Source organism: Labrus mixtus, chromosome 6, assembly GCF_963584025.1.
Source record: "Labrus mixtus chromosome 6, fLabMix1.1, whole genome shotgun sequence".
NCBI classification, from domain to species: Eukaryota; Metazoa; Chordata; class Actinopteri; order Labriformes; family Labridae; genus Labrus; species Labrus mixtus.
The window spans coordinates 19,188,067-19,203,036 of NC_083617.1; the positions used below are offsets into that span (position 1 = coordinate 19,188,067).

The window sequence follows — 14,970 nt, forward strand, 5'->3', positions numbered from 1 at the left end:
GTTGTATGCAGGTGAGCAGTTCTTTTGAGACCTGGCTTGAAATGTTTGTCAAACTGGTTAGATGGAACGAGGTGAAGGGGATTTGTTGATGAAGAGAGAAGTATAACACTTCTATAGCATGAGATGTCAGAAGAATGAAAAAAAAAACAGCTAATGGAAAAGACAGGAGTAATTGTCTTTGGCAGGATTTTATTGGACTGTGTGCCAATAAAGCTCAATAAATTCTATGGAATTGGAGGGAAAGCGCTGGTGGAGATGGCAAGGAGTGATGGAAGAGGAGGAGAGATAGATGAAAGTGTGGAAAAGAGAGAGAAAGAGACTGTTGCACTACAGGGATCAATTACTAGGAACTGTGAGTTATGATATTTGCTGCACCAAGTGCCATGTGGCTTTATTGCACTGGGACAGCGTTGGGAGGGAGAGGGAGATTATTAACCACACGGAAAGAGAGAGAGAGAGTGAGTGAGGGAGGGAGGGAAAGAAAGCTGACGGAAAATCAGAAAGTGTTGAATGAAAAGTGGAGAGTTAAGAAAGAAAAAGAAAAAAGGTAGGGGCAAAGAAAGATGAGTAAACCTTGAGGCGCTCTCTTCATTCTGCCTCTTGGAACCCTCCAGTCGCTCCATTTCTGCTTGTCTTGCACTTTCAAGCATGGGGCCCATTAAGGTGGATGACAGTGTAACTCACCTCTGATAATCAACAGAGGGAGGGAGGGAGAGCATATTCGCAGGGAGTGGAGACCTTAGTCCTTGTTTATTTTGTGAATGTTTTGTATCTGATCTGACTGTGCTACAATTCCTATAAGTGGGAAGGAGGTGGGGAACTAATTTACACACGTCTAATAATTAAGACATGTGGACGTATGCAGTTTTCAGTTTAACAGGTTATAAGGGGGAAAAATCCAATGCCCCAATTTTCAAATAAAGGCCTTAATTTTATGTATGTTCAGTCAATATTTACTCCCCTCAATTGATAGTGAATTCGATGTAAAATTGCAATAGCCCATCTTTAATAGAAATTGCATAGAAATTGGGCATTACAGCACATTTTGGGGTAATTCTTTAGATCATTTTAACGTATCACATCTGATACTTCATATCGTGTAATGTGCTCCCACTAGTAAACTTTCCATCCCAAGTTCCCAGAATTCAAAGTGATTTCTTCAAAGTTCAAACATCCAAAACCCAAAGGTAATTAATTTGCAACTATGAAAGCATGAACGCTGTAAATGATCATACTTTAAGGCAGTTATTTGGCTGGAAAAAAGTTATCTAGTAACTTCTTGTGGATAAACTTTGAGTTTAATAACTAAATGTTTGCACTACTTACCACGTTTCCTGTGCAGATGACATGGTAGCTGCAGTTATAGAGCACAGCGCACACAGAAATGAAGCTAAATATAAATCTTAAGCTACAAACTGTTTCCGTTTATTGTATATGAAGTCTTGTTACCCCTGTGTCAGCCTGTTTGTTGTGTAATCCCCTGCAGCCACGCCAGCAGGACAAATCCCTGCACTTCTATTGTACTTAGCAAACAAAGAGGCTGTGAATTATAGTCAGACACCCAGTGGCACATCATCCAGCCGCCCGACTGTTTCCACTGCTGCAGTGCTTTGAGTAGTGGAAACAAAAACACCTGTCAAGTGCTCCCAGTTTCCCCTCACTGACCCTCGGCTGGCTGGCTGAAGTTCAGAAATGTATTCTGCCTGACTGGGTTAAAAAAAAGTTGGTGACAGTCTACTGGGACAATTGTAAGACATATTCAAGGTAGCTATAAAAGACGGTTATATATATACATATATATATATATATATATATATATATATATATATATATATATTGTTATATTGTTATATTTTCTTCCAAAATGTGAGTTGTTTTCTTCTCCCATCCTCATCCATCACCTGAACTATGAATGCCAAGTTTGGAGCTTTTGGATAATGATAGCAGTAGGCAGATCGTCTCCAATGGTAACCTCTTGGGTTTTAATGAACTGGTGCTGAACAAAAGGACAATGAACACTTCAACCATTAGGTCAACCAAATTAATTTCTATTATGTTGGCTGCAAGGCTAGATAGCTATAATTACAGGTCCAATTCATTAGATTTCCAGTTCATCAAACACAAACATATTTTGTACAGAATATATAAACAGCCCTTACCATTTCTACATTCAACGACACTCCAGTTTGCTGAATATTAGCAGAGATCATTGCATATCAGCAGTAGCCATTTTGGTTGTGTACAAAAATACCTTAGCAGCAGACCATATTAGATCAACAAGTGATTGGCCCAAGCTTAATAAGGTCAGATGGAAATCTGTCTGTCTGTATGGGCGAGGGGAAGCGGACACATCTGACAGGGAAATGTATTATGAGCTTGCAGATTTGTCCCGTTTCCCACTTTTGTTTCTCCAACATAGTTGTCTTCAGCCTTGTAAAAAAAATAACATTATATATGGCACATCAAATGACATGTTGCTTTATTTGATCATGTCTGAGTCATCTTGATCTTTACTATTGTAGTGGAGTGCACTCATCAGTTCAATTTATTGGAGACATTGTGGTATTTCTGGTATAACATCAAAAACAATGATGTTGAATAGGTGAACGGTAGGTTGAATAAAATCTTTTTACTCTCCGTAATTTAGAAAAAAGGATTTTATTCAAATGGAAAGTAAACCTCAAATGTTGAAACCTTGACTGTTGACGCTTATGGAAATTAGGTGTGGATGGGACTTTTGAACAGAAAACCAAAAGCCACCAAAGGCCATTAAGTGATTCCACTTTGCGCCAAAGACAAAATAAAGGACAGATGGCAGAGGGGAGGAAAGACGCAGGAAGATATAAGAGAGAAGGAAGTCACAAGAGAAAGGCAAAGACATGGGTAATGATGATTGAGAAAGGGGAAGAGAGGTAATGAGTGGAATACATTCAGAGCCACATGGACAAAGACATGAGAGAGGAGCAGAGAGGAAGACAAAAATGAGGGACTTTGTTAGAACGAAGAAGGGTCCAGAGGAGAGGGAAGGGGGGAAAAAAGAGGAAAAGAGGGACTCCAGAAGTTCTGTAGGGGGGTACAGAGGTAGGTGAGGTCAGGATTCGACCCTGTGGTGTCTCATGATAATTGAAATGAGGTGGGGGTTGTGGGGTTGAAGGGGTGCAGGGGGACTGGAGGAAACAGGCGACATGATAATCAATTTGAGGCTGAATCGGAAACATGAGCCACTGAGGGGGGCCTCGTTCCCCCTACCAGGCCTCCAGATGGCCCCGGCCCCAACCCTGTGTGGGCGCTGTCAGAGCATGCAGTGTGTGTGCTTCAATATGTGTGTGTTTTTGTGTGTTTGAGAGACAATGCCATCTGCCAGGGGTGCAAGGGGAGTTCAGCAGATGTATTGCTGCCACTAGGGGCGCTGCAGGGTATAGACGATTACTGTATGAATGTGTGTGTGGGTTTGAATGTGGGTTTGTGTGTGTGTACAAAGACAAAGGTCTGTGTACATTTATGGAGAATAAACAGTCAACATTTATCATTAAGAGTGTCAAAATTTCACCAGATGTCTTATTCAAGATTGGTACCATGAGCCCAGGCCTTTGTGTTGAGATGTTATTCATGTCCCGAGGATGTGTCAGATATGGTCAATCCAAACTCAATTAATTATGCACTATTTTAAAGGTGTTTGGATGTTTCTCTTCGGGAAGACCCCAACCCTGCAGGAATAAAGACATCTGGCAAATATGGATCATGAAGTTGTTATTTGGGCAGTCTTTGACCCTTTCTTTTCAAGTATAAAAATGTCAAAGATGTTTGTTTTGGGTTCATACCATATAGGACAGATTTTAGCCAATGTATAACTACAATGAAACAGTCCCACTCTTTACAGCTGAAGAAAATAACCCTGGTAGTCGTTGTTTATTCAATAAATAATGAGGCTGAGCAAAGCAAGATCTAGTTAACAAGTCATAATAGTGACCATAGGTTAGCATTAAAGAAGCGTCAGTTTCTACCAAATTGATGGCTCCCAGTTGCTGCTTACGTCAAATTAAAAATCCTGCTGCTCGCTAACAAAACAGCGACAAAACGTCTTCTCCTTGCCTTAATTCTCTCATCCAGGTCTACACCCCCTTCCCACCCATTACACTCTGCCAATGAAAGGCACCTGATCTAACCTTTACAACAAATCTCTAGCCTGACTCTTCACCTCTCTAGTCCCCCCAGTGGTGGGATGAGTTACCAACCTCCATTTGATCGGCAGAATCTCTTTGAACCTTTAATAAAAAGCTAAAGACCCAGCTCTTCCATGAACGTCTACACAAATAGTGATATTGATAGGACTGATGAGGATGATAGTGATGAAGGCAATGATGATATTTAGTGCCTGTCAGCACTTGTGTCCATTCTGACTTAAAGCTGATCGTAAGACATTGTTTCTAACTCTCGAGATCCTATCTTGTGTTGTACTTACTTTCTGATGTGTGATAGTCTAAATGGTGTTATATACCAAAACACCAAAACACATTTGGTTTCACTAAGATATTAAGACTTATATTGCTCTGAGTGTTACCCGTCTGAGCCCTTCATGCAAAAAGTTAATATTGAATTACCATCAAAATGTACTGTGTATGTTCTACTCATCATAGGCACCTTTTGAAGCAACCGCATTATGGATGTTCCTTTTTTCTTGGGAGTTTGGATCAAGACTTGATTTGAGGCAACTTGAATCTGCCTAATCCTGTCAACAGACAACCACACAAGATTCTACAGCTGTGAAAAACGAAATACTGGTTTGGTAACTGGGTTACCTATTTCTCACCTTACAGATGCTCATAAACTGTAGGTGGCTGAAAAAAAGATCAGAGACATTTTATGTTTCATGATCAGGCAGTAAAGACTTCAGTCAGCACTGCATTTGATATAAACTGAATTCAGAGGCCAAGTGCTCAGTCAGCTTCACATACATCAAGTCCAGGGATATTTAAGGGGCTGTTGAAGATGGGGAAGAAAAGATGCTCACAGAGGAGAAAAAGGCTCATCAGGCACCCAGGCTGGGTTAAGGTTTAAAAGTGTATAAAAAGCCTTTAAATGGTCAGGCTTTATGGTTTTAAGTGCAGGACCTCAAAGGGTCTTCACAACTCTGGATATAAACTAATCCTACAACACAAGCTCAAGCAGTGGCTTTGTTGCTTAAAAGTTCTCCTCCTTCCTCTTAGATTAACTCTGCCTCCATCATTAGTGCTTACGTCTTAATGTGTCTTTTCTGTACTTGACTAAAAAGCTCTCAAAAAAGAGGCTTTTATGCAATGAAAGAAAATAATCTACCTGTGTAATAGGAACTTTGTAAAACATCTCGGTCTTTCTATATGAGGTTAACAGGTTAAAGTGGAGCCTGATACAGTATACTTAATTAAAAGGGTTCTTGTGCATAGAAACGTTAACCCTCATGCATCATTATGGACATTTTTATCCATTTGGGCAAATGTTTCCTCTTTATCTGGCCATCATTTTGGCTGTGTCATTTTTGTAAGAAAGTCTCTCTCTTGACACATTTTGGAATGCAATTTTTTATTTTTTTAATAGATCGATAGAACACTGTGAAACATGTTTACTACCCTCTTAAAGGCTTTATATGCGATTTTTCACACTTAAATATAATAGAAATCAAGTATCTCCTCTGAAAATAACTCTGTGAGTAATGACTGTCTACAATGGGTGTAACACCCGAGTCCCACTGTCTGTGATGTTTTCAGAGTTTTTTTTCTGTTTGTTGACATAGGCGGCCCGACGGCTGACTCCTCCCCTCACGAATAAAAGTTGTTTAATTGAGGGACTAGAGAAAAGAAGAATAACATACTGTACTCACTGCTTAACTGCGTTTCTAGATCACGCTTATTTCGCTTATTCGCAAATTTACATGCAGTGTGAAGATACGAGCGTAATAAAGATCACTAGCATTAGCATGCTAACCCACAATGCACCGCGAGTTGTTTTGGTTTCATGCTGGTGCTCAAGGGCGACATCTGCTGGATCAAAAAAATCGCATATAAAGTCTTTAAGTCACCAAGGACAAAAATGTCCACTTCCACAAAACTGCTATAAAAATAGAACAGATTGATTTTTTTTTCTACTTTTTTTCTGGATACATCTCTTAAACAACTTTAGCCCTGCTCAAAACTATCAAACATTCAATCATTTTTAGGAATTTAACCCTTTAAATGCTATTTGATTACTTGATGTCACTGTTGTTATTTATGAAAAAAAAAAAAAAAAAAGAGTTATTTTCCATATAACAAATATTTGGTGGCTGGGGGATATTTTTTTTTAAATCAGTCTTGGATTTGTCAAAGATTATCTAAAATATAGACTTTGATACATTGTTAGTTTTTGTGTAGCATCAGATTTAAAATGTAGTCCCCTGTTTGGACATTGGAGGACACAAATGTCCATTTCCAAAAACTGCTATAAAAATAGAACAGATTCATATTTTTTCCTACTGTTTTTTTTTTGCATAAATCTCTTAAATAACTCCAGCCCTTCTCAAAACTATCAAATATTGAATAATTATCAGGAATTTAACCCTTTAAATGCCAGAATCATATGATCAAACCGGCATGTAAAGGGTCAAATTCCTGATTCCTTTTTGTACTTAGTGACTTAAGAGGGTAGTAAATTAAACTGATGCCTGAGGGTAAAACATGGGTGCAAAGATCAAGTCCTTTTAAACAAGGCAAAATATACAAAAAAAAACTGAAAGAAAAAATACATAAAACAAACTTTGCACAGCTGTCAGGAGATGACTGCAGGGTTAGCAGATGACAGTCAGTCTATCTGAGGAAGCTGTAAGAAAAGGTAAAAATACAAGTATTAAGTTTATGTGTGTGCACACTGATCCAGAGAAAAGAGAGAGGAGAAGAGAGGAGGAAGAAGGACACTGAAGGCGGACACGAGGGCTGGAAAGTGGGAGAGAGGCAGCAGGAGTGGAGGTGCCTGAGAGAGTTTTGAAGTGATGAAGAAAAAAGGAAACGTTTTGGAGAAGGGAACAAAAAAACACTCTGTTACCAGCTGCTAGGGGAAAACAGATAATTAAAAGAAGTATTGCTGCATAAAAAGTACTATGCAAAACATTTACTCTGACTTCATTTTACAATGAAACCAAATGTTTAAAATAATCCTAGTTTATTCTTCATTGAATAAAAGTACTTTATCTTTAACATTTGAATATTCCGAACAGTCAGCCTTTTCCGAGTCACCTTTTGTTTGTGTGATTTGATTATCTCTGGAACTGGATTATCATGATGATAATTTAAGTATTCACTGCGTGTGCTAAATATGGTTATGTGCAAAGGCGCTGCTTGTCAACAGGCAAGGCAGGCAACTGCTTAGGGCCCCAGATCAATAGGGGGGCCCCTGAGGGCTTACAAACTTTAAAATACAGTACAACTGTGGCTCAAAATGTGAAAAGTTTTGCAATGACAATCCTAGTGACAGTGCAATGACAGTAGAACACCTGCATAAGGGGGCCCCATCTGACAGCACTCTCTGTCGTTGCCCTGCTAAGCGTCACATGCATTATTGTTGTGACAACCATAGTTTGTCAATTACAGTGAACATAGAAAAAGAAAGAGGAATTATCTCTCTTTGGAAAGCAAAAAGAAACAGGAAAAAGGAGAAGTAAGCATTGGGACACTTGCAGACATAAGTGATGAATGCTGGTTTGTATTTTGTCTAGGGCCCTAATAGACTCTTGAATCGCCACTGGTAACGTTTGTGATTGTATATATCCCTTATAGACCAAAGTGTTCAGTAAATGGTAGTCCTTTCTCTCATTTGAAGCTCTTTAGTTGTACTATTATTTATTTAAAAAAATACAGTATCTGAATGTTTCCTTCTCTCTATTTTCTTCTTATTGCTCGAGTCAACACCAGGAGTTGGAATGTGGCCTATTCTCTGTTGATTCCATTCAAGAAGAGTCAAGACAAAAATAAGATGGGCACCCAAAAAAAGGCAAAAACTTAAGATTTGTAGCTTGTGTGTGTGTGTGTGTGAACACTACAGTACGTGTGTGTGCGTAAGTACGTGCTAGTGTGTGTGTTCAGCGTGTGTGTGTGTTTTATTATGACAAAAACAACTATCTGCAAAGTCTGAAAATGAATAAGTTGACTTGTTGACATGTAAACAGGCAGGCTTTGAACCATCCATCCAATAACAATGACAAGCATAACAGAAGAAGACTGACTGCAGAATTTACCTTTAACTTTTACAATGTAACATCCCAGGGTTCTAAATGTTAAATAGTGACCTTTCTCAAAACCTGCTAAACGCTATACTTTACTGAGTATTTCTTCTAGCTGAATAAACTGCATTGTCACTGTCACCAATTAATACAGCATGCCTTCAACTTAAAATCCCCTTCATGTTTCTGTGTCCCTTTTTAATCTCCCCCCCCTTCTCCTTCCTTTTCTTGAATCTTATTAGCACCATTTGCCATCACAACACGGCCCACGCTCTATCAGCCGCTCACTTTGTTGATTTGCTTACATTGCTCCCGCTGTTCTCGTCTGCTGCCTGCCCTGCACCATGCTTCTGTACGCTTGTCACGCCGGACTTCCCTCGTTTTTTTTTGTTTTTTTTTAATTGGCGTTGTTGAAAGGGGGACAGAAATGCTGTTTCGCTCCATTTTCAGCTTTCAAAAAATGCAAGGAGGGTGAGAAGTGTACGTAAATGTTAATTGATAGTGTGTCGAGGACAGCACTGGTAATTAGTGCAGGCTGACAGATGAGAAAGGCACCGCAACTGAGGCCACACTAACGCAGACACACACACACAGAGATGCATCCATGGTTAGCTAGCATAGCCATGTGGACGAGGGCCACTGTTTGATGCAGGCCAGGCTGCAAAATGTGTCTGGTCTTCTTAGCATAAACCCACACAAACACTTGAACAGTTGAATGATAGACACGAGGACAAAGACTGATATCAGCCAACACAAAGACACACTCACACACACCTAAACACACACACACACACACACACACACACACACACACGGAAAGAAAAATCTGTTGCCATGGTTGTCTATTAGTTTCATCTGCAATGAGCATCATTTTGAGGCTGTTACAGATAGTGAAGTTATATGATGTTAATATATTACTCTTTTTATGCAAAGAAGTATTTTGCGGGGGTTGGCCCCAAGGCTTGATTAATCAACAAGGAAAAGCAGACAACTGAACCAGTGACCCAGAAGGGGGTCTCAGATTGGGTGGAACACACAGAAACTACTAATATTTGGCTGTGTTGTGTTTTGCTTCTATATGTATGTAAGGATTTTGTTCAGGTAATCACTGCCATAAACACAATATCAACTAAAGCAGGTTTTGCCTCTTTTTTTTTTCATAGCTGATTATCCAGTCTCCTTAAAGGCCATGTGTTCAAATGATTCAATTTAACTTTTTTTTCCTTTTTATATTTATTCTGTTCATATGGTATTTGTCCTACAAAGAGCTGCCCCAGGACCCTGCACAGGTTGATCAGGCCACATAAGATAATTAAGTTGGATGTTTTCTCATCAGAAATCATGGTTTCTCTGAATATGAACAGATTTCAATGACATTTGGTGGAAAGTTAGCCTCCAGGGAAACATTCAGAAAAAAACTTCAACAGACTTCTTTTTGTTTTTTTTAGACCACATGAAATGTCTACATGTTTTTGGAAAATTGCCACTTTTGGAGGAGTCTTTTAGGTTTCCAAGATGCTGTATTATTTATCTTTTTTTTACTACTTTCTCTATTAACTACTTGTGTGACAAAAACTCAGCATACTGTCTGGCTTTGCTGACATACTCAAATTCCTTTTTTAGTCTGGAAAAAAAATATTCTTGAGGCGGCTGTGGCTCAGTTGGTAGAGTTGGTCGTCTCTACACTTGAAGGCTGGGGATTCGATGGTCACTTTACATAGCAACCTCTGCCATCAGTGTGTGAATGGGTGTGAATGGATTGGTGTGAGACTAGACTAGAAAAGCCCTATACAAGCTCAAGTCCTTTTATACCATTGACTACTTTAATTTACTGACATCTTTTTTTGATGAAATTGATGAAACACCAAATGAGCTGTCATTAAGCACCACAATCTTGAAATCAGTTCAATTTTTAACCATTGTTGTCCCTCCTTTACTTCCTCTCCTATCTGTCTTTAGGTGAGCCTGCAGTGGCCAGAGAGAACAACTGCCTGAACGCAGCCAAGGCCTGCAACCTGAACGACACGTGCAAGAAGTACCGCTCGGCCTACATCAGCCCCTGCACCAGCCGCGTCTCAACAGCTGAAGTCTGCAACAAGAGAAAGTGCCACAAGGCCCTGCGGCAATTCTTCGACAAGGCAAGGCACTTCTGACACAAGCTTAAGTACAATGAATTCAATGAAAAGCAAACATCATGGAGGTTTTCCCACATGCTTGATATCTGATAAAAGCTGTCCGTCCACCACAAAGGCTCTGCTTTAAAAGGATGATTGTTGAAGCGGATGAAGTTAGAGAGGTTGTCAAAATAACAGTAAATAATCATGTGGCTCTTTTTGTCTGGGCTTTGCTTTTCCAGCAGCGAGCTTTGACATTGATTCAGTCATCAAACACAAAAGATGCTCTCGCTGTCTGCGGCACGTTGTAAAATATGATGTGAAACATTGTAATTACAGCCCAGCTCCCATCATGACTCTGTGGAATAACTCAACTACGATCGCTTTAAATGATCAACAGTATGAGTGAATAGAAATGCACAAAGAATGCATGACAGTGTTAATCATGTTATGATGTGTAGTTTTTGTATTTATTCCTCCACCACAGAACTCTCTGTGCAAACAGCCTTAAGCTTTGACTTCTGTCTGACACAAAACTATGCTGACAATCTAGTGTTTGTGCCATTCCACTAAAACATAAGAATTCATTGAAGCTTTAGTTTTTCATAGGCAACAGAGCAAACTTTGAGCTCAGTGCATATATCTGTAAAATGACCCCTCTTGTTTATAAATACATTACCATTTTCATTCAACTTCTTCTGAAAAAAAAGGGTTTCTATTGTTAATATAAAGCATAATGTTTCCCTTTTCCTTGGATATGTTTCTTACTGGATCATTGATGATGAACTAAGTAGTAAAGTAAAGGTTTTAAAACCGAAATAATCGACCAACATGTAGGAATTAATTAAATTAAAATTCCAACAATGTCATGACTGCTCTTATTCAAAACAAGATGAAAAGTTAAAGTAAAGAGTGACTCATTTCCCAGTCGGTTAAACACACGGTAGGTTATATGTTCAAATCAATAACAAAAGACGATGTTGAGGCTGGCAGGGAATCATGGGAGTGATTCTCTCTGCTATTCCAGTGCCCCACCCTGCGATGAAAGCCAACTCTGAGATGACCGTAGTCAAGACGAGTGGGCGAAACAGACCGGAGGAAGAGAATATGTTTACCCACGAGCTAATGTATCCAAGTATAATTTACATCTCATTTGTTTTACCACAGCAGCACATACAGCAACAGTACGGCAGCATTCAGTATTAGTCCCTGCTTCCTTATGTAGCGGTCTTTGACATAACATCCAGTGTTTCCATGGCAACGATAAACATGGCATGACATGATTTCTGTGGCTTTGATAACTTTTGGAAATATTAGAGGTAATGTAAGATCTCAACCAAAAAATATGTATAACAGGTTAAGTCCATTTTTTATTAATTTATATATTTTAGTGTAAACATTCTACATATTACACCTTTTATAAGGAAATTTAAATTCAGCCTAACCGACTAGTCTAAAGGTAAGAAAACAGTTTATTCAAAATTGTCTCCTGGTAAACTGTTTTTTGGTTTGCCATGTGTGGCTATCATTAGCATTAGCAGCCTTCGGTCCTCCCTGCAGGCTAACATGCCCATGCTTAATGTGCTTACTCGTTGGTTATGCGTCATCGTGTGTCATGTGGTTACACGTGCGAGGGTGATGTCATATTTGACTAAATGCACGCATGCCTAGTTAGCATGTGCAGCCGCTTAGATCATCAATGAAGAAATGAAAAATAAAACAATACAACTTCAGGCCTCTGCACAGATACAAACTTAATGTTGTATTCTTGTGTTCTACAGGTTCCTCCCAAGCACAGCTACGGCATGCTGTACTGCTCATGCCCGCTGAGCGACCAGACAGCGTGTTCTGAACGCAGGCGTCAGACCATCGTCCCCGTCTGCTCCTACGAAGAAAAACAGAAGCCCAACTGTCTGGAACTGCAGGCCTCCTGCAAGACCAACTACATCTGCAGGTAGGACACTGAAACAAAACAGAAAGTAAAGAGATGACGGGGGTATTTAGGGGAACCAGATGGTGGTGGGGGTGAATCAATCTAGGTCCCTTTCAGATGTTTATGATTTACACCTTTACACGAGTGATTTATTAAAACCAGTCCCAGAGTTTCAATGCTGACATGGCAAAACAATATTAGCCAGATTTTACAGGACAACATCATTTGCTCAGCACACACCACTGTGTCCCAGTACTGATGTGCATCAATGCACCAATAAACAATACTGTACATTTTGTTACATTCATTTCCAGGATTGTTCAGCCCTCGCTATCATTGTGTCCAGTGTTTTCGCAGGCCAGAATGGCTCGAGTTTGTTTGATATTACAGATGATGCTTTAATCCAAAATAGCTGACACAAATAGTCTCTGGAGAAGTAGTTGTTTTGAAGAAATGAAAGTGGATTCATTTTTCCTAACAGGGCAGCCCGTCATCTTCCAAAACCCAATAATCATGCAATACTTTGTGGAGATTTCATCTAGCTCTTTGCTTATACTTACTTTATTGTCGTGAGGAGAAACTATGTCTACTGTCACTACTTTCTTCAGGGGCAGCTGTGCCTAAATGGTAGAGTTGGTCATCTCTCAACTGGAAGGTTGGGGTTTCGATCCTCAGCTCCTGCAGCCGCATGTGTAATGTCTCCTTGGGCAAGACACTGAACCCCAAGTTGCACCAGCTGCTTTGTCGGTGGCGTATGAATGGGATTAGTTATTTCTGATGGTCACATTACATAGCAGCCTCTGCCATCAGTGTGTGAATGGGTAGTTGTGACATTATTTTAAAAGCACTTTGAGTAGTCAGAAGACTTGAAAAGCGCTATACAAGCTCAAGTCCATTTACCATTTAAAACCTGTGCCAAAATGTTTTATTACACACGTGTCTGTCACGTTAAAAGGAAAATGTATTTATTTTGACCTGAATGAACAACTGTGTGTATGGAGGTGCACAGCAGTTGTCTCATTCTCAAACACACATGAACACCTTTAATCACTAAGGAGGTCATTATACATTGACTGAAGGCAATTCCCTGGAGACTTACATTAACTGTGCAATAACAGAAACCTGTCATTAACCCTTCAAACATAACTCTTCACCTCTCGTGTTTTAACTCTCCATTATGTGTCTGTGTCTCTACTTTATAGTTTACAATTTCACACATACCATGGATGCCCCCTTTGACACCCATACTCCTTCTGTATTTAATGTAGTTTAACAAACAACAGAAACAAAGAGAGGAGTTATTCTTGGTTGGCAATAATAATCCTGAACATCTGACATCTCCGGTATGTGTCTGGGTGTCTGTGTGTGGGTGTGTGTGTGTGTTACGCAGTCTCTGGAGCCCACAGGCAGCAGTCCTGTGGTTCTCTGGGATTAAATGGAAGCATTAGGCATCATAAATGAGCTCCATTTGGACTGTGGCCTCAGGTCTCCCTCCCTCTCTCCTCATACGTCGTCTCTACTTAACAGCAAGCTGCAAGACAACAGTAAATTCGTACTACCAGTCTCTGTCCTTCCATCTCTGGCCCTTTGTCTCTCTGTGGCGCTCTCTATCTGTCAGACATACGCTCAGGGCTCAAAAGCAACTCTCACCGCAGCTCCACTTCCTCCTGGTCCATTTGTCGGGCCACCATAGATAGATTAAAGCCATGCATTTTCACCAGCTCTCACACCATATGTCAGTTGTAGCATAGAGGCTTCTATTGACGCCGCCGACTTCAGACAGATCTTCTCGGCTCAGCACCAGATTGGTGTATTAGATAGATAGACCCGTTGTGAGAGCATACTTTTGTATGAACAATTTCACACTATTCTAAGATTGATATGATAGTATGCTGCTTAAATAATGTCTATTTTATGTGTTTTGGTACCTGATGAAAAAATTGTGAGTTTCAGCTGTGTGGGGTCACGTGTATGTCTATGAATATTTAGGATGATGACTCACAAATTCACTTTTAAGTCTGAGGAAAACTTTGTTGGCTCAGAATGTCACTTGTTAATAAATCCTTTAATTTCTTTTTTTTGCTTCTTTATACACTATTCCAAAAAAATCGTCAATGTGCCTGTATTTCAGGATTTTAATTATTACAGGAAATTGTCTTTGTATGGAACAAAAGGCATTTCACCTCTTTGACTAAACCTCAAAAATGTACATGATGAGTTTCCATTGGAAAAGCTGAATGTGATTATAAATATGTAAATCAGAACGCGTTGTATTCCTTAGGAGGGCCCTTACATGTCAAAGAAAAGTCTTTGATTTTTTTTGTTTTGTGTCTCATTAATGTAATTATATTTTTTGACTTCATTATTTTAACAAGATTGTTTTTGTTATCCTTTTAGTTTTAATCTACACCCCTGCTATATATTTTTAGAACATTTTCCCATAAGTCATCATAGGGATGTTAATGTCTTACCGACTTCACCTATTTTTGGTTAAACATAGACAAACAATTTTTATTATTTATTTGTATTATTCAGAGTGTCTCCCTTGTTTAAATGTTGCCCGCCGCTTTAGAGTAGATTGGAGAATAAAAACAGAATGTTGTTTACAAGACAGGCCAACTCGAAAATGGAAAATAAAAATAATAAAAGGGAAGCGCGTCAGCACATCAGAGAACAACACAGAGAACATGACAGCT

The 14,970-nt window shown here is 39.5% G+C and overlaps 1 protein-coding gene across 2 annotated transcripts in view; it reads left to right on the forward strand.

The window, feature by feature from the left end:
* gfra1a (gdnf family receptor alpha 1a) overlaps positions 1-14,970 on the forward strand; it is a 96,484-nt gene that overhangs the window by 59,602 nt on the left and 21,912 nt on the right. For both annotated transcript variants that reach the window (XM_061040396.1, XM_061040397.1), the window contains 2 exons: positions 10,187-10,365; positions 12,123-12,295. In XM_061040396.1, coding sequence (XP_060896379.1) covers positions 10,187-10,365; positions 12,123-12,295 — 352 coding nt within the window. The remainder of the gene's footprint in view (positions 1-10,186; positions 10,366-12,122; positions 12,296-14,970) is intronic.